Raw genomic sequence first — 23,738 nt, forward strand, 5'->3', positions numbered from 1 at the left:
TGTCTTTTTAATCCCCTTTATGTTATATTTGTATTGTACATATATGTAATGTCTCAACTTTGTAACAACTTTTTATATTTGTAACCACTGCCCGACTTTTTTGGGGAATAAATGATAAAATTATTTAGTCTGCCTTCATGCTCTAGGAAACGAACGATGCGCCTTTTTTAGATAATTACGCTGCTGTTCGGGTTGGCTTTGAACCCCTCCATTAAGTCTATAACTTAAGTGGAGAAACCAGGAGCTGGTGGCAGCGTGGTGTGCGCGGCTGGCGAGGCTAGCTGGCAGTACAGAAGGGTCTTATATTGCTGAATGAGGGGCTGCGGCCACAACATTGATAATTCCCTTACTGCAGTAGTCTACTTGCCCGTGCACAACAAGCAGCCCATCCGGCGACTAATTAGCCTAGGTGCAGTTCCCTGACTGACCTGAAGGTAAGGGGGGGCGCCGGAAAGCTGCGAGTTCCAAAGTGGAACTGAGAAAGTGGGATGTACATAAATCCCTGCAGTTCTTGGAAGGTTGTTAGCAGTGGTGGGACATCCAAAATACCCCCTTGCAGTAAATTGTTAGAGCAAGATTAGCTTGCTGGATATTTTTGTCACGTGGTGCCGGTGGTGGGATAACTAAGATAAGCCCCCACTGTGCCCGTGATAGCCATGTGCCGGTAGTGCGTCGCGTCCCTCCGTCCACTGACAAACCCGTGTCGGTGGTGGGATCGTGACATATTGGTGGCACAGGGTCCGCTGTCCGTCACAATTTGGCGTCAGCGGTCCGGCCGTTCCTCACAATGTGTGTATGTGTAATACATGTGTGTGTAATGTATGTGTGATATATGTGTAATGTATGTGCAATGTACAGTATGTGTGTATGTAATGTATGTGTGATATGTGTAATGTGTGTGTATCCGTAATGTACAGTATGTGTGTATGTAATGTATGTGTGATATGTGTAATGTGTGTGTATCCGTAATGTACAGTATGTGTGTATGTAATGTGTGATATGTGTAATGTGTGTGTATCCGTAATGTACAGTATGTGTGTATGTGTAATACTGTATATCTGTGTGTATGTGTAATGTATGTGTGATAGATGTGTAATGTGTGTATGTGTAATGTGCAATATATTTAATATACTGTATGTGTAGTGTATGTGTATGATACAGGTGTCATGTTTGTATGTGTGATATATGTGTAACGTACAGTATGTATGTGTAATGTACAGTATGTGTGTATGTGTAATGTGCGATAGATGTGTAATGTACAGTGTCTATGTGTAACGTACAGTATGTGCGATATATGTGTAACGTACAGTATGTGCGATATATGTGTAACGTACAGTATGTGCGATATATGTGTAACGTACAGTATGTGCGATATATGTGTAACGTACAGTATGTGCGATATATGTGTAACGTACAGTATGTGCGAATGTGTAACGTACAGTATGTGCGAATGTGTAACGTACAGTATGTGTGATATATGTGTAACGTACAGTATGTGCGATATATGTGTAACGTACAGTATGTGCGATATATGTGTAACGTACAGTATGTGCGATATATGTGTAACGTACAGTATGTGCGATATATGTGTAACGTATAATATGTGCGATATATGTGTAACGTACAGTATGTGTGAATGTGTAACGTACAGTATGTGTGAATGTGTAACGTACAGTATGTGTGATATATGTGTAATGTACAGTATGTGTGTAACGTACAGTATGTGTGTATGTGTAACGTACAGTAATGTATGTGTAATGTGCAATATATTTAATATACTGTATGTATGTGTAATGTACAGTATGTGTGATATATGTGTAATGTACAGTATGTGTGTAACGTACAGTATGTGTGTATGTGTAACGTACAGTATGTGTGTATGTGTAACGTACAGTAATGTATGTGTAATGTGCAATATATTTAATATACTGTATGTATGTGTAATGTATGTGTAATGTACAGTATGTGTGATATATGTGTAATGTACAGTATGTGTGTAACGTACAGTATGTGTGTATGTGTAACGTACAGTATGTGTGTATGTGTAACGTACAGTAATGTATGTGTAATGTGCAATATATTTAATATACTGTATGTATGTGTAATGTATGTGTATGATACAGGTGTCATGTTTGTATGTGTGATATATGTGTAATGTACAGTATGTGTGTATGTGTAATGTATGTAATGTATGTGTGATAGATGTGTAATGTATGTGTGATAGATGTGTAATGTATGTGTGATAGATGTGTAATGTATGTGTGATATACAGCTTTGGCAAAAATGAAGAGCCCGCTGCACACTGTTGTCAGTTTGTCTGATTTTTCTCTTTATATTTTTGAGTGAAATGTAAATTGCTCTTTTATTCTATAAACTCCTGACAACGTCTCCGAAATTTCAAGCTAAAAATTTTATATTTATTTGCAGCAAATGAGAAATCGACAAAATAATGAAAAAGAAACCGTGCTTTCAGACCTCAAATAATGCAAAGAAAACCAGTTCATAATCATTTAGACACAACAATACTACTGTTTTACCTCAGGAAGAGTTCAGATATTCTGTGGAATCCCCATGATTGTTAACCCCAGCTTTCCTGCGTCTTGGCTGCTTTCCTCCAGTCTCTCACTCTGCTTCTGGGTGACCTTATGCCACTCCTGGTACACACATGTAAGCAGTGCGTCTTTGTCTGATGGCTCTTAAAGGGCCAGCGTGTGCACTTGCTATTTTCTCCACAGCCAATGGTTTGGAGGCATTATGTATATATTACTTCCTCTCCACTTGAGTAACCTTCCTGTTTCAGACTAGGTTGTGTAAGGTCACAAACAAGTACAAATCCCGCCCGCTGTGCTCCAAGTGCAAATCCCGCCCGCTGTGCTCCAAGTGCAAATCCCGCCCGCTGTGCTCCAAGTGCAAATCCCGCCCGCTGTGCTCCAAGTGCAAATCCCGCCCGCTGTGCTCCAAGTGCAAATCCCGCCCGCTGTGCTCCAAGTGCAAATCCCGCCCGCTGTGCTCCAAGTGCAAATCCCGCCCGCTGTGCTCCAAGTGCAAATCCCGCCCGCTGTGCTCCAAGTGCAAATCCCGCCCGCTGTGCTCCAAGTGCAAATCCCGCCCGCTGTGCTCCAAGTGCAAATCCCGCCCGCTGTGCTCCAAGTGCAAATCCCGCCCGCTGTGCTCCAAGTGCAAATCCCGCCCGCTGTGCTCCAAGTGCAAATCCCGCCCGCTGTGCTCCAAGTGCAAATCCCGCCCGCTGTGCTCCAAGTGCAAATCCCGCCCGCTGTGCTCCAAGTACAAATCCCGCCCGCTGTGCTCCAAGTACAAATCCCGCCCGCTGTGCTCCAAGTACAAATCCCGCCCGCTGTGCTCCAAGTGCAAATCCCGCCCGCTGTGCTCCAAGTGCAAATCCCGCCCGCTGTGCTCCAAGTGCAAATCCCGCCCGCTGTGCTCCAAGTACAAATCCCGCCCGCTGTGCTCCAAGTGCAAATCCCGCCCGCTGTGCTCCAAGTGCAAATCCCGCCCGCTGTGCTCCAAGTGCAAATCCCGCCCGCTGTGCTCCAAGTGCAAATCCCGCCCGCTGTGCTCCAAGTGCAAATCCCGCCCGCTGTGCTCCAAGTGCAAATCCCGCCCGCTGTGCTCCAAGTGCAAATCCCGCCCGCTGTGCTCCAAGTACAAATCCCGCCCGCTGTGCTCCAAATACAAATCCCGCCCGCTGTGCTCCAAGTACAAATCCCGCCCGCTGTGCTCCAAGTACAAATCCCGCCCGCTGTGCTCCAAGTACAAATCCCGCCCGCTGTGCTCCAAATACAAATCCCGCCCGCTGTGCTCCAAGTGCAAATCCCGCCCGCTGTGCTCCAAGTACAAATCCCGCCCGCTGTGCTCCAAGTGCAAATCCCGCCCGCTGTGCTCCAAGTGCAAATCCCGCCCGCTGTGCTCCAAGTGCAAATCCCGCCCGCTGTGCTCCAAGTGCAAATCCCGCCCGCTGTGCTCCAAGTACAAATCCCGCCCGCTGTGCTCCAAGTACAAATCCCGCCCGCTGTGCTCCAAGTACAAATCCCGCCTGCTGTGCTCCAAATGCAAATCCCGCCCGCTGTGCTCCAAATGCAAATCCCGCCCGCTGTGCTCCAAGTGCAAATCCCGCCCGCTGTGCTCCAAGTGCAAATCCCGCCCGCTGTGCTCCAAGTACAAATCCCGCCCGCTGTGCTCCAAGTGCAAATCCCGCCCGCTGTGCTCCAAGTGCAAATCCCGCCCGCTGTGCTCCAAATACAAATCCCGCCCGCTGTGCTCCAAATACAAATCCTGCCCGCTGTGCTCCAAGTACAAATCCCGCCCGCTGTGCTCCAAGTACAAATCCCGCCCGCTGTGCTCCAAGTACAAATCCCGCCCGCTGTGCTCCAAATACAAATCCTGCCCGCTGTGCTCCAAATACAAATCCTGCCCGCTGTGCTCCAATTACAAATCCCGCCCGCTGTGCTCCAAGTGAAAATCCTGCCCGCTGTGCTCCAAGTACAAATCCCGCCCGCTGTGCTCCAAATACAAATCCTGCCCGCTGTGCTCCAAATACAAATCCCGCCCGCTGTGCTCCAAATACAAATCCCGCCCGCTGTGCTCCAAATACAAATCCCGCCCGCTGTGCTCCAAATACAAATCCTGCCCGCTGTGCTCCAAGTACAAATCCCGCCCGCTGTGCTCCAAGTACAAATCCTGCCCGCTGTGCTCCAAGTACAAATCCTGCCCGCTGTGCTCCAAATACAAATCCCGCCCGCTGTGCTCCAAGTACAAATCCCGCCCGCTGTGCTCCAAGTACAAATCCCGCCCGCTGTGCTCCAAGTACAAATCCCGCCCGCTGTGCTCCAAGTACAAATCCCGCCCGCTGTGCTCCAAATACAAATCCCGCCCGCTGTGCTCCAAGTACAAATCCCGCCCGCTGTGCTCCAAGTGAAAATCCCTCCCGCTGTGCTCCAAGTGAAAATCCCGCCTGCTGCACTCTTAAGCAAATCCCACCTGCTGTACTCAGGATGCAAAGCCCGCTTGCTGCACTCTGATGCAAAGCCCGCTTGCTGCACTCTGATGCAAAGCCCGCTTGCTGCACTCTGATGCAAAGCCCGCTTGCTGCACTCTGATGCAAAGCCCGCTTGCTGCACTCTGATGCAAAGCCCGCTTGCTGCACTCTGATGCAAAGCCCGCTTGCTGCACTCTGATGCAAAGCCCGCTTGCTGCACTCTGATGCAAAGCCCGCTTGCTGCACTCTGATGCAAAGCCCGCTTGCTGCACTCTGATGCAAAGCCCGCTTGCTGCACTCTGATGCAAAGCCCGCTTGCTGCACTCTGATGCAAGCTCAGCATGCTGCTCCACCCAGCCTGTCGTCCTGGCTCCAGCTGCTGCGTGACCGTTGATCTGTCCTGGAGTGGCACCTAGCGTTCATCGGGAACCAAGTCTAACCTCGCTTAGTCACGCCACTCCAGGCTCTCCGCGGTACGTGGCACAGTGGTTCCACAAACCACGCACGTGACACTGCACATACTAATAACAAAATAATCACACCACATTATAATCTTTCCCTTATGTCCCCTTCAGCCGAACAACAGATCGGGAATCTCTCTGTACTGCAAGCTGATGGGACAGGTGGTACTATAAAAGTCCCAGACACCCCCCCCAATTAACTCCCTCTGATCAGGAGGACATCTCACAATCAGGAGAACATTTCAGGAGAAGGAGGACATTTTACAATCAGGAGAACATTTCATGATGAGGAGCACATTTTACAATCAGGAGAACATTTCACAATGAGGAGGACATTTTACAATCAGGGCATCTTCAGGCCTGGGAACATATCAAGGACAGGAAAACATCTCATGATCAGGAGGACACCTCAAAGTCAGGAGGACATTTCACGCCTGGAGGATAATTTCCACTTTAGAACGACATCGCAAGGCCAGAAGGAACATCTCTCGAATGGGAGGACATCTCAAAATCAAGAGTTCGTCTCATGATCAGGATGAAACCTCAGGAGCAGGTGCATACCTCATGGCCAGGAGGACATCACAAGGCAAGGGGAAAATCTCACAATTAGGCTACTTTTACACTTACCGCATTTTTTGTGACCCATTATTGCAGGCCGTATCGACACAATTTTTACGGGCCGCCACAATAACGGGCAGCAAAAAAGCTTGCGGATCGCCGTTTTTTATTTTTCCTATACTAAGGATATAGTATTGGAAAAAAACGGAGTTCTGCAAAACCGGAAGTCACGGTGCACCACAAAAACAAACTTCCATTTAAATTTGCAGCCCCATTGTTTTTCAATGGGAGCTGTGTCCGTACGCCGTATAAAATATCGAGCAAGCTAGGTCTTTTATCACGGCCGCAAATACAGTCCCCACAGTCGTACGGCACACAGCGCACCGAGGAACTTTTGCGGGCCGATTTTGAGGCCCCATAGGAATCTCTTGGGGCCACAAAATCGGCCTGTAAAAACATGGTAAGTGTAAAAGCAGCCTTAGGAGGAAACCTCAAGAGTAGGAGGACACCTGGGGATCAAAAGGACACCTCACCATCAGGAAGGCACCTACAGATCAGTAAGGTACCTTCAGATCAGTATGGTACCTCCGGTTGAGGACACCTCAATATCAGAAGGACATCTTATGATCAAAAGGGCAACTCATGCTTAGGAAAAAATGTCATGATCAGAAAGTCCTCCTGAATGAATTGACACCCCTCAACACTATCACTGGTCAGCTAAGGAGCTGAAGACAAGATCTGCTCTATCACAGCAATGTTTCCCCAAATATCATGGAGGAAGCCAGAGGCCACACAGAGAACCAAGAAATGGAGAATAACCAGAGGAGATAAATACGAGGGATGAAGATTTGCTCCAGACAGGCAGGCTGACAAAGTAGCCGAAAAATAATAATTAGCCTCAGTCAAAATGTACACCAAACCCAACCACCATCCACCAGACTGCCAAGACTTGGAATCCCTCCCCCAACCACCATTCACCAGACCGCCAAGACTGGGAATCCCTCCCCCAAACACCATCCACCAGACCGCCAAGACTGGGAATCCCTCACCCAACCACCATCCAACAGACCGCCAAGACTGGGAATCCCTCACCCAACCACCATCCAACAGACCGCCAAGACTTGGAATCTCTCCCCCAACCACCATCCAACAGACCGCCAAGACTTGGAATCTCTCCCCCAATCACCATTCACCAGACCGCCAAGACTTGGAATCCCTCACCCAACCACCATTCACCAGACCGCCAAGACTTGGAATCTCTCGCCCAACCACCATTCACCAGACTGCCAAGACTGGGAATAATAATAATAATAATAATAATAATAATACATTTTATTTCCATAGCGCCGACATATTCCGCAGCACTTTACATTTCAGAGGGGACTTGTACAGACAATAGACATTACAGCATAACAATAATCACATAGATCATAACAGATACCAAGAGGAGTGAGGGCCCTGCTCGCAAGCTTACAATCTATGAGGAAAAAAGGGAGACACGAAAGGTGGGTGGTAACAGTTGCCCTGATTGTATGGACCAGCCATAAACCCAACCACCATCCACCAGACCGCCAAGACTGGGAATCCCTCCCCCAACCACGAGACAGCCAAGACTGGGAATCCACCAGACCGCCAAGACTGGGAATCCCTCCCCCAATCACCATCCACGAGACCACCAAGTCTGGGAAACCATCCCTCAACCACCATCCACCAGACCGCCAAAACTGGGAATCCCTCTGTCACGGGGTCCTTCTCCGATACCACACAATCAACAGAGCGAGGGAAGGGTAAACAATCCCAAGACCTTTATTACAGGCAAAATTAGTATGTCCATAAACAATCCACCACACTGAGGATACAATAGTCCAGAACAAGAATGTATTCCAGTAACAGGATAAAATGTCCAGGGAGACGAGATTCCAAAACTCTAGCACCAGAGGATAAAAATGGGTCCTTCTCGCTGAAGTGCAGTCTATACACGATCCTCTCCAAATAGGAACTGACTTGACCAGCTCCTGTTCTCCCCACCCCCTTCCTTGTGTCCAGGGGTAGTCAAACAGGTTGGGTCGGTTTCCAGGCCTCCCATAGGAGAACAAAGGAGCCTTGGGGATTAATGCACTACAGGGGGTCATCAAGAAACAGATACAGTCAGGCAGTAGACTTACAGCATCAAGAAAAACACTATGAAAATAAGTGAAATAGAAATATACACAAAATGATATCCACATAGCATATCATACCATCACAACCTCTCCCCCCCCCCATAATAAGTGAGCACGCTATGAGATCTACACAGACCTCTGGCCTGCTCACTTAAGTCCACATTGCTCAGTTATTTATAGTTCATTGTACAGTGGCAGGGGTAGGTCGGCCTGGGGAGCCTATGGTTCTTCTTGTCGAGACAGACCATCGGCGTTCTGGTGTTGGCTTCCCCGCTTGTATTGGATGGAGAAGTTGTAGGGTTGTAAGGACAAGCTCCACCGCAGCAATCTTCCATTGTCCCCTGATACGCGGTTCAGCCATGTGAGGGGGTTGTGGTCTGTAACAATTGTAAAGTCTCTGCCATACAAGTATGGCTGCAATTTTTTTAGCGCCCATACGATGTCAAGGCACTCCTTTTCAATAGTGGCATAGGCAACTTCCCGATCCAGTAGTTTCCGACTGGCAAAAGCAACAGGATGTTCTTCTCCGGCGGCGTTCACTTGGCTAAGTACTGCCCCAATCCCAAAGGTGGATGCATCTGTCTGTACGAGGAACCTGCGTTTATAATCCGGGGCAGCCAAAACAGGAGCTTAGGGGCTTGGCCAAGGTGCTGAAGTTAGAAACAAATTTGCGATAGTATCCAGCAGTTCCTAAAAATGCAAGTACCTGCTTTTTAGTCTGGGGTGTACACCAGTTGCTAATGGCTTCCACCTTGGCAGGCTCAGGCCTTAGGGTCCCACCCCCTACTCTATGCCTCAGCCATTTGGCACTTATCAGGGCGAATGGTCAGTCCTGCTGTAAGAATACCGTCTAGCACTATGCCCAAGTGTTTAAGATGTTCCTCCCAGGTTGTGCTAAAAATGGCAATGTCGTCTAAGTAAGCACAGGCAAAGTCGTGACATTGTTTGTGTTATTTGCTTTCTGTTTTCTCTGATTAATGGTCATGTGTTAATATGCACTTACATTCTGCAGACACATTAACTTACTTTTCTCAGTTCAGATTTGTTTTTAATTCATTTCATTGTGCATTCAGTGCATATATGGGTGTGACCGCCCTCTTTCTGAGCTGGGAAAGCTATCCTGTCTGGCCTAAGCTGTTACTAGTGGTTCAGCCGCTCGATCCTTGTTCACATTCACGTCACTTGGCAAGTGAAAAGGTTTTAAATCCTAGAGTAGGGACTGTCCCACAGGGGTGGCCGTGACGTGGCGGGATGGCTTGTACATTATTTTGATCAAAATTATGTTTATTAAATACCCTTATTATTATTATTACCTTTATGCATTATTTGCAGTTTATTTTTTACTTTTTAGTTCAGGATATTTGTGTTTTATGATTTCTGTTTTCTCTGGTTAATGGTCATGTGTTAATATGCACTTAGATTGTGCAGACACATTAACTTTTCTCAGTTCAGATTAGTTTTTTATTAAAGTCCTGACATTGTTGTAACAGTCGATCCACCAGTCTCTGGAAAGTAGCGGGGGCAGTTTTAATCCCGAAGGGCATTCCCAGGAACTCAAAAAGCCCAAATGGAGTAATGAAGGCCGAGCGCTCCCGAGCGTCCTCCGTTAGGGGTATCTGCCAGTACCCCTTGCTCAAGTCTAACGTGGCCACAAATTGGGCACTGGCCAGACGATCCAATAGATCATCAATCCTGGGCATGGGATAAGCATCACTCTTGGTGGCATCATTTCATCGTCTGTAATCAACGCAGAATCGTGTTGTACCATCCTTCTTGGGGACCAGGACGACAGGAGAGGCCCAAGAACTGTGAGATAGCTGAATAGCCCCCAGTTGCTTCATCTCCTTCAGTTCGTTCTTTATCATGCCTTGAACAGCCTCTGGAACCCGGTAGGCAGCCTGCTGGATGGGGCGTTGTCCGGGGGTTTCCACATGGTGGCTGGTGAGAGTAGTCTTCCCCGGCTTTGAGGAGAAAGCAGCAGCCCTCGGCCTTAGTACGGCGACAATATCGTCCTTTTTTATATCCGATAAATGGGAGCCCAGGGGCACTTGTTCCAATGATCCTCCCGCTTGGGCAACCAGGAGATCGGGGAGATACTAGTCGGCGGCGGTATCACTAAGGGGGGGTGGCAGACAGCTAGAACAGGCAGAGATCGGTCGTGGTAGTCTTTCAGCAAGTTAATGTGGACGGTTTTCTGTCGTCGACCACTAGAGTCCAGGGCAATAACATAGTTAGTGTCATTAATTTTCTTGACAACCTGATAAGGGCCTTCCCACACTGCTTGAAGCTTGTTGGCAGGGGAATCATAGAATCATAGAATCGTAGAGTTGGAAGGGACCTCCTGGGCCATCTGGTCCAACCCCCTGCTCAAAGTAGGATTCGCTAAATCATCCCAGTCAGATGTCTGTCCAGCCTCTGTTTGAAGACTTCCATTGAAGGAGAACTCACCACTTCTCGTGGCAGCCTGTTCCACTCATTGACCACTCTAACTGTCAAAAAGTTTTTTCTAATATCTAATCTGTGTCTCCTCCCATTCAGTTTCATCCCATTGCTTCTAGTCTTTCCTTGTGCAAATGAGAATAAAGTTGATCCTTCTACAATGTGACAGCCCTTTAGATATTTGTAGACAGCTATTAAGTCTCCTCTCAGTCTTCTCTTTTGCAAACTAAACATTCCCAAATCCTGCAACCTTTCCTCATAAGACAGGGTTTGCAGACCGGTCACCATTCTGGTCGCTCTTTTCTGAACTTGCTCCAGTTTGTTGATGTCTTTTTTAAAATGTGGTGCCCAAAACTGGACACAATATTCCAGATGAGGTCTGACCAAAGAGGAGTAGAGGGAAATAATGACTTCACGTGATCTAGACTGTATGCTTCTGTTAATACATCCTAGAATTGCATTTGCCTTTTTTGCTGCTGCATCACACTGTTGACTCATAATCAGTCTGTGATCTATTAGTATACCCAAGTCTTTTTCACATGTGCTGTCACTTAGCCCTATTCCTCCCATTCTATATATGAAGTAATCATGAGCACTTGCTGTCCTTCCACAATTTCCTGGGTCCTGGCATTACGATCATACCAGGTTTTTTGTCTTTACTGGGCCATTCGCTGATGTTCTTTAGCGAAGGTAGCTGGGCGAGACCGTCTCGGAGCTCTAGAACATAGGGAACGATGGGCATTCCGGTATCTGAGATGTCTCACTCCAAATGTTCTTACAGAAGCGTGAGAGGCCCACGGACCTTCCGGCTAAACAGTAGTTCGAAGGGAGAGAACCCGGTGGACTCTTGGGGAACCTCCCGATAGGCGAAAAGGAGATGTGTCAGGTGCTTTTCCCAGTCTTTTTCAACGTCAACAAAAGCCCTCAGCATATTTTTTAGGGTTCCATTAAAGCGCTCACATAGTCCTTTGGTCTGCGGGTGGTAAGGGGTGGTGCGAATGGCTCGAACACCACAGGTATGCCATAAGGACTTGACCAGATCTGACATGAACTGAGTGCCTTGATCCGATAATATTTCACTAGGAAACCCTACCCGGGCAAAGATGGTAACAAGGGCCTCGGCTACCTTTACTGTTGTAATACTGGACAGGGCCACAGCTTCAGGATACCTAGTGGCATAGTCCACCAGTCAGGATAATTTTTTCCCCGACCGGCTGCTGTGGGCCAGAGGACCTATGATGTCGACAGCTACACGTTGAAATGGTTCCTCAGTTATGGGCAGGGATTGCAGGGGTACCTTATGTCGAGCTCCTGGATGCCGCATTCGCTGCCACACATCGCAGGTGCGGCAATAATGGGCTACCGACTGCGAGACGCCCGGCCTGTAAAAACTTTGGGTGAGTCTCTTTTCAGTCCTTTTTCTCCCTTGATGCCCAGCCAAGGGTACGTCATGGGCCAGTTGGAGTAGCTGTGCCCTGTACTTCTGAGGGACAATGAGTTGCCTGGTCGTTGCGCCAGGGTTGCCCTGGACATTTCCCTTTGTTACACGAAAATACAGTCCGTTTTCTCGAGTGAAGCCATCCCCATTATCTCCCATGTGCCCAGTTTCTGCCTTCAGCCTAAGGGCTGTTAAGCTAGTGTCACCCTCTATTTCTCTCCTAAACTCCTCTCTGTCCCAATACTCTCCCAATGTAGTAGCAGCGAACGTATTGCTTACCACCTCTGATGCGGTTCATGGTGGTTGCTCTGAGTAGCTAAAGGACAGAGGCCAGAGTCCGTCAACTCCAGGAGGAGTATCTATGGTGCCGTGGTCGGTGGTCCACTCTGGTGGGGGTGGTGGTAGCTCTTCCTCAGGCGTGGTGGAGTGCACAAGATGCACTGGACGAGGTGGGGCTGTGTGGGGCTCCCTCCGAATCCTGGAGGGACAGCCAGACTGCAAATGTCTAAGTTGCCCACACCCATAACACCTCCTCTCTGTGATACCCCCAGGTCGTGGTTGGAACTGTTGGGGTCTAGGATTGTGAGGCGTAATTGTCATCGGCTTGTGACTAGGTGGAAGGGCAGATATAATTGGAGGGGGACGGGGCGCGGGAGCAGGCCGTGGTTCATTGTCCAGAAATCTCCTCCATTGCGGCCGGATAGTAAGGGCTTCATCGGCCAGGGCTGCAGCTCTATCCACAGTACACGGCGTGCGCTCCCGGACCCATTCCCGTACCTCTGCGGGGCACTTGGCAAGAAATTGTTCTATAAGGAACGCCTGTATAACATCTTCCACAGTAAAGGAGTTTTCTGCTTCCAGCCATCTCCGACATGCCTGGGACATCTTATGTGCATACATCCTAAACGATCCCCCCGTGGTGCATGGGAGGTCTCGAAACTTGGCCCTATACGAGTCTGGGGTGATAGCATGGTAATCCAGGATAGTCAGCTTTACAATGTTATAATCCCGATTCCGAGGTGCGTCAATGGTTCGGTAAGCCTCCGCCATGCTTCCGTTCAGGAGCCCCACTAACAAACGCATCCAGCTAGAGTGGGGCACCTCCATCACAGCGCACTGCTGCTCAAAGTCTTTGAAGAACCCCTCCACATCTCCGGAAGCCTCATCAAATGGCTTAAACTCTGTCCGGGTGATCCGTACAGGCTCCCGAATCGTTGGGGTTACACTCCACATTACATTACTCCCTCTTTAAAGCTCCATTGCTTCCTGTCTCCGCTGTGCCCGGCGGGCAGCCTCCTCCTTGTACTCCTGAGAGACGCCGGGGCCCAGAACCGCCAACTCTTCATCGTACCACACCAAGCACTGGCATTTCTGGATGGGGATCCCTATCTCCAGTGCTCGTCCTTCAGACATCTGGGAGGAGGTGGCCAGGCTAGCGCCCACCAGTAGATCCATTAAGGCCTCTTTAGTCAGTCCCTGGTAGTTCAGGCCCAGGTCTCTGGCTCTCTCCTGTAAACTGGATACAGTCCAATTTCTGTACTCACTCTGTGGGTGGTTCTCCATTGGGTTACACTCTGTTGATCCCACTGCTGCCACCAGTTGTCACAGGGTCCTTCTCTGATACCACACAATCAACTGAGCGAGGGAAGGGTGAACAATCCCAAGACCTTTATTACAGGCAAAATTAGAAGGTCCATAAACAATCCACCGCACTGAGGATACAATAGTCCAGAACAAGAATGTAGTCCAGTAACAGGATAAAATGTCCAGAGAGACGAGATTCCAAAACTCTAGCACCAGAGGATAAAAATGGGTCCTTCTCTCTGAAGTGCAGTCTACACACGATCCTCTCCAAACAGGAACTGACTTGACCAGCTCCTGTTCTCCCCACCCCCTTCCTTGTGTTCAGGGGTAGTCAAACAGGTTGGGGCGGTTTCCAGGCCTCCCAGAGGAGAACAAAGGAGCCTTGGGGATTAATGCACTACAGGGGGTCATCAAGAGACAGATACAGTCAGGCTGTACACTTAAAGCATCAAGAAAAACACTATGAAAATAAGTGAAATAGAAATATACACAAAATGATATGCACATAGCATATCATACCATCACGGTCCCCCAACCACCTGACCGCCAAGACAGGGAATCCCTCCCCCAAACACCATCCACCAGACCACCAAGACTGGGAATCCCTACCCCAACCACCATTCACCAGACCACCAAGACTGGGAATAATAATAAATTTTATTTCTATAGCGCCGACATAATCCGCAGCACTTTACATTTCAGAGGGGACTTGTACAGACAATAGACATTACAGCATAAAAATAATTAATTAAATAGATCATAACAGATACCAAGAGGAATGAGGGCCCTGCTCGCAAGTTTACAGTCTATGAGGAAAAAAGGGAGACACGAAAGGTGGGTGGTAACAGTCGCCCTGATTGTATGGACCAGCCATAAACCCAACCACCATTCACCAGACTGCCAAGACTGGGAATCCCTCCCCCAACCATCAATCACCAGACCACCAAGACTGGGAATCCCTCCCCCAACCATCAATCACCAGACCACCAAGACTGGGAATCCCTCCCCCAACCACCATCCACCTGACAGCCAACACTGGGGATCCATTCCCAACCACCAGACCGCCAAGACTGGGAATCCCTCCCCCAATCACCATCCATGAGACCACCAAGTCTGGGAAACCATCCCTCAGCCACCATCCACCAGACCGCCAAGACTGGGAATCCCTCCCCCAACCATCAATCACCAGACCACCAAGACTGGGAATCCCTCCCCCAACCACCATTCACCAAACCGCCAAGACTGGGAATCCCTCCCTCAACCACCATCCACTAGACCGCCAAGTCAGGGAAACCATCTCCCACCTACCAGAAATGTTCTGAAATGTGATCAGTGCTTGTGACTCAGTGCGGGTGAATGAAGACACTGGACCGCCACCAGAGCGCCGCTTACTCTCCAAGTAGAGAATTAGAAAGTCTGTGTCAACGTCATCAGTCAGACCCCGAACTTCCACCTCCATTCTGGAAGAGACAATATAATGTACAATTACTCCATACCTATAATATAAGGTACAGATCACTCACCTCCTGACCGGTAATATAACGTACAGATTACTCCCCTCCTGACCGGTAATATAACGCACAGATCACTCACCCCCTGACCGGTAATATAACACACAGATCACTCCCCTCCTGACCGGTAATATAACACACAGATCACTCCCCCCCTGACCGGTAATATAACACACAGATCACTCCCCTCCTGACCGGTAATATTAACACACAGATCACTCCCCTCCTGACCGGTAATATAACGCACAGTTCACTCACCCCCTAACAGGTAATATAACACACAGATCACTCCCCTCCTGACCGGTAATATAACACACAGATCACTCCCCTCCTGACCGGTAATATAACACACAGATCACTCCCCTCCTGACCGGTAATATAACACACAGATCACTCCCCTCCTGACCGGTAATATAACACACAGATCACTCCCCTCCTGACCGGTAATATAACACACAGATCACTCCCCTCCTGACCGGTAATATAACACACAGATCACTCCCCTCCTGACCGGTAATATAACGCACAGATCACTCACCTCCTGACCGGTAATATAACGTACAGATCACTCCCCTCCTGACCGGTAATATAACGCACAGATCACTCACCTCCTGACCGGTAATATAACACACAGATCACTCACCTCCTGACCGGTAATATAACACACAGATCACTCACCTCCTGACCGGTAATATAACACACAGATCACTCACCTCCTGACCGGTAATATAACACACAGATCACTCCCCTCCTGACCGGTAATATAACGTACAGATCACTCCCCTCCTGACCGGTAATATAACACACAGATCACTCCCCTCCTGACCGGTAATATAACACACAGATCACTCCCCTCCTGACCGGTAATATAACGTACAGATCACTCCCCTCCTGACCGGTAATATAACGTACAAATCACTCCCCTCCTGACCGGTAATATAACACACAGATCACTCCCCTCCTGACCGGTAATATGACGTACAGATCACTCACCTCCTGACCGGTAATATAACGCACAGATCACTCACCTCCTGACCGGTAATATAACACACAGATCACTCCCCTCCTGACCGGTAATATAACACACAGATCACTCACCTCCTGACCGGTAATATAACGTACAGATCACTCACCTCCTGACCGGTAATATAACGTACAGATCACTCACCTCCTGACCGGTAATATAACACACAGATCACTCACCTCCTGACCGGTAATATAACACACAGATCACTCACCTCCTGACCGGTAATATAACACACAGATCACTCCCCTCCTGACCGGTAATATAACGTACAGATCACTCCCCTCCTGACCGGTAATATAACGTACAGATCACTCCCCCCCTGACCGGTAATATAACACACAGATCACTCACCCCCTGACCGGTAATATAACACACAGATCACTCCCCTCCTGACCGGTAATATAACGTACAGATCACTCACCTCCTGACCGGTAATATAACGTACAGATCACTCACCTCCTGACCGGTAATATAACACACAGATCACTCCCCTCCTGACCGGTAATATAACGCACAGATCACTCCCCTCCTGACCGGTAATATAACACACAGATCACTCCCCTCCTGACCGGTAATATAACGTACAGATCACTCCCCTCCTGACCGGTAATATAACACACAGATCACTCCCCTCCTGACCGGTAATATAACACACAGATCACTCCCCTCCTGACCGGTAATATAACGTACAGATCACTCCCCTCCTGACCGGTAATATAACGTACAGATCACTCCCCTCCTGACCGGTAATATAACACACAGATCACTCCCCTCCTGACCGGTAATATAACACACAGATCACTCCCCTCCTGACCGGTAATATAACACACAGATCACTCACCCCCTGACCGGTAATATAACGTACAGATCACTCACCTCCTGACCGGTAATATAACACACAGATCACTCCCCTCCTGACCGGTAATATAACGTACAGATCACTCACCTCCTGACCGGTAATATAACACACAGATCACTCCCCTCCTGACCGGTAATATAACACACAGATCACTACCCCCCCTCACCGGTAATATAACGTACAGATCACTCACCTCCTGACCGGTAATATAACACACAGATCACTCCCCTCCTGACCGGTAATATAACACAGAGATCACTCCCCTCCTGACCGGTAATATAACACACAGATCACTCCCCTCCTGACCGGTAATATAACACACAGATCACTCCCCTCCTGACAGGTAATATAACACACAGATCACTCCCCTCCTGACAGGTAATATAACACACAGATCACTCCCCTCCTGACCGGTAATATAACACACAGATCACTCCCCCCCTGACCGGTAATATAACACACAGATCACTCACCTCCTGACCGGTAATATAACACACAGATCACTCCCCTCCTGACCGGTAATATAACACACAGATCACTCCCCTCCTGACCGGTAATATAACACACAGATCACTCCCCTCCTGACCGGTAATATAACACACAGATCACTCACCTCCTGACCGGTAATATAACACACAGATCACTCCCCTCCTGACCGGTAATATAACACACAGATCACTCCCCTCCTGACCGGTAATATAACACACAGATCACTCACCTCCTGACCGGTAATATAACACACAGATCACTCCCCTCCTGACCGGTAATATAACACACAGATCACTCCCCTCCTGACCGGTAATATAACACACAGATCACTCCCCTCCTGACCGGTAATATAACACACAGATCACTCCCCTCCTGACCGGTAATATAACACACAGATCACTCCCCTCCTGACCGGTAATATAACACACAGATCACTCCCCTCCTGACCGGTAATATAACACACAGATCACTCCCCTCCTGACCGGTAATATAACGTACAGATCACTCACCTCCTGACCGGTAATATAACACACAGATCACTCCCCTCCTGACCGGTAATATAACACACAGATCACTCCCCTCCTGACCGGTAATATAACACACAGATCACTCCCCTCCTGACCGGTAATATAACACACAGATCACTCCCCTCCTGACCGGTAATATAACACACAGATCACTCACCTCCTGACCGGTAATATAACACACAGATCACTCCCCCCCTGACCGGTAATATAACACACAGATCACTCCCCCCCTGACCGGTAATATAACACACAGATCACTCCCCTCCTGACCGGTAATATAACACACAGATCACTCCCCTCCTGACCGGTAATATAACGTACAGATCACTCCCCTCCTGACCGGTAATATAACACACACATCACTCCCCTCCTGACCGGTAATATAACACACATCACTCCCCTCCTGACCGGTAATATAACACACATCACTCCCCTCCTGACCGGTAATATAACTCACAGATCACTCACCTCCTGACCGGTAATATAACACACAGATCACTCCCCTCCTGACCGGTAATATAACACACAGATCACTCCCCCCCTGACCGGTAATATAACGCACAGATCACTCCCCTCCTGACCGGTAATATAACACACAGATCACTCACCTCCTGACCGGTAATATAACACACAGATCACTCCCCTCCTGACCGGTAATATAACTCACAGATCACTCCCCTCCTGACCGGTAATATAACACACAGATCACTCCCCCCCTGACCGGTAATATAACACACAGATCACTCCCCTCCTGACCGGTAATATAACACACAGATCACTCCCCTCCTGACCGGTAATATAACACACAGATCACTCCCCTCCTGACCGGTAATATAACACACAGATCACTCCCCTCCTGACAGGTAATATAACACACAGATCACTCACCTCCTGACAGGTAATATAACACACAGATCACTCACCTCCTGACAGGTAATATAACACACAGATCACTCCCCCCCTGACCGGTAATATAACACACAGATCACTCTCCTCCTGACCGGTAATATAACACACAGATCACTCCCCCCCTGACCGGTAATATAACACACAGATCACTCCCCTCCTGACAGGTAATATAACACACAGATCACTCACCTCCTGACAGGTAATATAACACACAGATCACTCCCCCCCTGACCGGTAATATAACACACAGATCACTCCCCTCCTGACCGGTAATATAACACACAGATCACTCCCCCCCTGACCGGTAATATAACACACAGATCACTCACCCCCTGACCGGTAATATAACACACAGATCACTCCCCTCCTGACCGGTAATATAACGTACAGATCACTCACCTCCTGACCGGTAATATAACACACAGATCACTCACCTCCTGACCGGTAATATAACACACAGATCACTCACCTCCTGACCGGTAATATAACACACAGATCACTCCCCTCCTGACCGGTAATATAACACACAGATCACTCCCCTCCTGACCGGTAATATAACACACAGATCACTCACCTCCTGACCGGTAATATAACACACAGATCACTCCCCCCCTGACCGGTAATATAACACACAGATCACTCCCCTCCTGACCGGTAATATAACACACAGATCACTCCCCTCCTGACCGGTAATATAACACACAGATCACTCCCCTCCTGACCGGTAATATAACACACAGATCACTCCCCTCCTGACCGGTAATATAACACACAGATCACTCCCCTCCTGACCGGTAATATAACGTACAGATCACTCACCTCCTGACCGGTAATATAACCCACACATCACTCCCCTCCTGACCGGTAATATAACACACAGATCACTACCCCCCCTCACCGGTAATATAACACACAGATCACTCCCCTCCTGACCGGTAATATAACACACAGATCACTCCCCTCCTGACCGGTAATATAACACACAGATCACTCCCCCCCTGACCGGTAATATAACACACAGATCACTCCCCTCCTGACCGGTAATATAACACACAGATCACTCCCCTCCTGACCGGTAATATAACACACAGATCACTCCCCTCCTGACCGGTAATATAACACACAGATCACTCCCCTCCTGACCGGTAATATAACACACAGATCACTCCCCTCCTGACCGGTAATATAACGTACAGATCACTCACCTCCTGACCGGTAATATAACCCACACATCACTCCCCTCCTGACCGGTAATATAACACACAGATCACTCCCCCCCTGACCGGTAATATAACACACAGATCACTCCCCTCCTGACCGGTAATATAACACACAGATCACTCCCCTCCTGACCGGTAATATAACACACAGATCACTCACCTCCTCACCGGTAATATAACACACAGATCACTCCCCTCCTGACAGGTAATATAACACACAGATCACTCCCCTCCTGACCGGTAATATAACACACAGATCACTCCCCCCCTGACCGGTAATATAACACACAGATCACTCCCCTCCTGACCGGTAATATAACACACAGATCACTCCCCTCCTGACCGGTAATATAACACACAGATCACTCACCTCCTCACCGGTAATATAACACACAGATCACTCCCCTCCTGACAGGTAATATAACACACAGATCACTCCCCTCCTGACCGGTAATATAACACACAGATCACTCCCCCCCTGACCGGTAATATAACACACAGATCACTCCCCTCCTGACCGGTAATATAACACACAGATCACTCCCCTCCTGACCGGTAATATAACACACAGATCACTCCCCTCCTGACCGGTAATATAACACACAGATCACTCCCCTCCTGACCGGTAATATAACACAGAGATCACTCCCCTCCTGACCGGTAATATAACACACAGATCACTCCCCTCCTGACCGGTAATATAACACACAGATCACTCCCCTCCTGACCGGTAATATAACACACAGATCACTCCCCTCCTGACCGGTAATATAACACACAGATCACTCCCCTCCTGACCGGTAATATAACACACAGATCACTCCCCTCCTGACCGGTAATATAACACACAGATCACTCCCCTCCTGACCGGTAATATAACACACAGATCACTCACCCCCTGACCGGTAATATAACACACAGATCACTCCCCTCCTGACCGGTAATATAACACACAGATCACTCCCCTCCTGACCGGTAATATAACACACAGATCACTCCCCTCCTGACCGGTAATATAACACACAGATCACTCCCCTCCTGACCGGTAATATAACACACAGATCACTCCCCTCCTGACCGGTAATATAACACACAGATCACTCCCCTCCTGACCGGTAATATAACACACAGATCACTCCCCTCCTGACCGGTAATATAACACACAGATCACTCTCCTCCTGACCGGTAATATAACACACAGATCACTCCCCTCCTGACCGGTAATATAACACACAGATCACTCACCCCCTGACCGGTAATATAACACACAGATCACTCCCCTCCTGACCGGTAATATAACACACAGATCACTCACCCCCTGACCGGTAATATAACACACAGATCACTCCCCTCCTGACCGGTAATATAACACACAGATCACTCCCCTCCTGACCGGTAATATAACACACAGATCACTCCCCTCCTGACCGGTAATATAATACACAGATCACTCCCCTCCTGACCGGTAATATAACACACAGATCACTCCCCTCCTGACCGGTAATATAACACACAGATCACTCACCTCCTGACCGGTAATATAACACACAGATCACTCACCTCCTGACCGGTAATATAACACACAGATCACTCACCTCCTGACCGGTAATATAACACACAGATCACTCCCCTCCTGACCGGTAATATAACACACAGATCACTCCCCTCCTGACCGGTAATATAACACACAGATCACTCCCCTCCTGACCGGTAATATAACACACAGATCACTCCCCTCCTGACCGGTAATATAACGTACAGATCACTCACCTCCTGACCGGTAATATAACACACAGATCACTCACCTCCTGACCGGTAATATAACACACAGATCACTCACCTCCTGACCGGTAATATAACACACAGATCACTCACCTCCTGACCGGTAATATAACACACAGATCACTCCCCTCCTGACCGGTAATATAACACACAGATCACTCCCCTCCTGACCGGTAATATAACACACAGATCACTCCCCTCCTGACCGGTAATATAACACACAGATCACTCCCCTCCTGACCGGTAATATAACGTACAGATCACTCACCTCCTGACCGGTAATATAACACACAGATCACTCACCTCCTGACCGGTAATATAACACACAGATCACTCACCTCCTGACCGGTAATATAACACACAGATCACTCACCTCCTGACCGGTAATATAACACACAGATCACTCCCCCCCTGACCGGTAATATAACACACAGATCACTCCCCTCCTGACCGGTAATATAACACACAGATCACTCACCTCCTGACCGGTAATATAACACACAGATCACTCCCCTCCTGACCGGTAATATAACACACAGATCACTCCCCTCCTGACCGGTAATATAACACACAGATCACTCCCCTCCTGACCGGTAATATAACACACAGATCACTCCCCTCCTGACCGGTAATATAACACACAGATCACTCACCTCCTGACCGGTAATTTCGCTGATGGAAGGGTTAATATCTACAGTGATGAGAAAACCCGGAAGAGAAAACACGAGAAGAAACGAAAGCAAATCATGTGACCAGAGGAGGAGGAGACCCCAGACTGAGGAGAACAGTGAAATAGAGACCTCTCACATCACCAGAGGAGGAGGAGACCGCAGACTGAGGAGAACAGTGAAATAGAGACCTCTCACATCACCAGAGGAGGAGGAGACCCCAGACTGAGGAGAACAGTGAAATAGAGACCTCTCACATCACCGGAGCAGGAGGAGACCGCAGACTGAGAACAGTGAAATAGAGACCTCTCACATCACCGGAGGAGGAGACCCCAGACTGAGGAGAACAGTGAAATAGAGACCACTCACATCACCAGAGGAGGAGGAGACCGCAGACTGAGGAGAACAGTGAAATAGAGACCTCTCACATCACCAGAGGAGGAGGAGACCGCAGACTGAGGAGAACAGTGAAATAGAGACCTCTCACATCACCAGAGGAGGAGGAGACCCCAGACTGAGGAGAACAGTGAAATAGAGACCTCTCACATCACCGGAGGAGGAGGAGACCCCAGACTGAGGAGAACAGTGAAATAGAGACCTCTCACATCACCGGAGCAGGAGGAGACCGCAGACTGAGAACAGTGAAATAGAGACCTCTCACATCACCAGAGGAGGAGGAGACCGCAGACTGAGGAGAACAGTGAAATAGAGACCTCTCACATCACCAGAGGAGGAGGAGACCGCAGACTGAGGAGAACAGTGAAATAGAGACCTCTCACATCACCAGAGGAGGAGGAGACCGCAGACTGAGGAGAACAGTGAAATAGAGACCTCTCACATCACCAGAGGAGGAGGAGACCGCAGACTGAGGAGAACAGTGAAATAGAGACCTCTCACATCACCAGAGGAGGAGGAGACCGCAGACTGAGGAGAACAGTAAAATAGAGACCTCTCACATCACCAGAGGAGGAGGAGACCGCAGACTGAGGAGAACAGTGAAATAGAGACCTCTCACATCACCAGAGGAGGAGGAGACCGCAGACTGAGGAGAACAGTGAAATAGAGACCTCTCACATCACCAGAGGAGGAGGAGACCGCAGACTGAGGA

General features: G+C 48.6%; 1 protein-coding gene across 5 annotated transcripts in view; it reads right to left on the minus strand.

Moving 5' to 3' along the window:
* PARP10 (poly(ADP-ribose) polymerase family member 10) overlaps positions 1-22,725 on the minus strand; it is a 173,104-nt gene extending 150,379 nt beyond the window's left edge. For 2 of the 5 annotated variants that reach the window (XM_073556550.1, XM_073556546.1), the window contains exons 1-2: positions 22,616-22,725; positions 14,947-15,098 (exon numbers count right to left, since the gene is read on the minus strand). In XM_073556550.1, coding sequence (XP_073412651.1) covers positions 14,947-15,097 — 151 coding nt within the window. In that variant the 5' untranslated portion in view covers position 15,098; positions 22,616-22,725. Of the gene's footprint in view, positions 1-14,946; positions 15,099-15,231; positions 15,291-16,142; positions 16,172-17,017; positions 17,061-22,615 lie in introns of those variants that run through there. The other 3 variants (XM_073556548.1, XM_073556549.1, XM_073556547.1) reach the window with 3 other exon arrangements.
* Positions 22,726-23,738: the final 1,013 nt, after the last annotated feature.

The sequence above is a fragment of the Dendrobates tinctorius genome, unplaced genomic scaffold (assembly GCF_039654945.1).
Source record: "Dendrobates tinctorius isolate UK_male_01 unplaced genomic scaffold, ASM3965494v1 ptg000235l, whole genome shotgun sequence".
Lineage (NCBI taxonomy): Eukaryota > Metazoa > Chordata > Amphibia > Anura > Dendrobatidae > Dendrobates > Dendrobates tinctorius.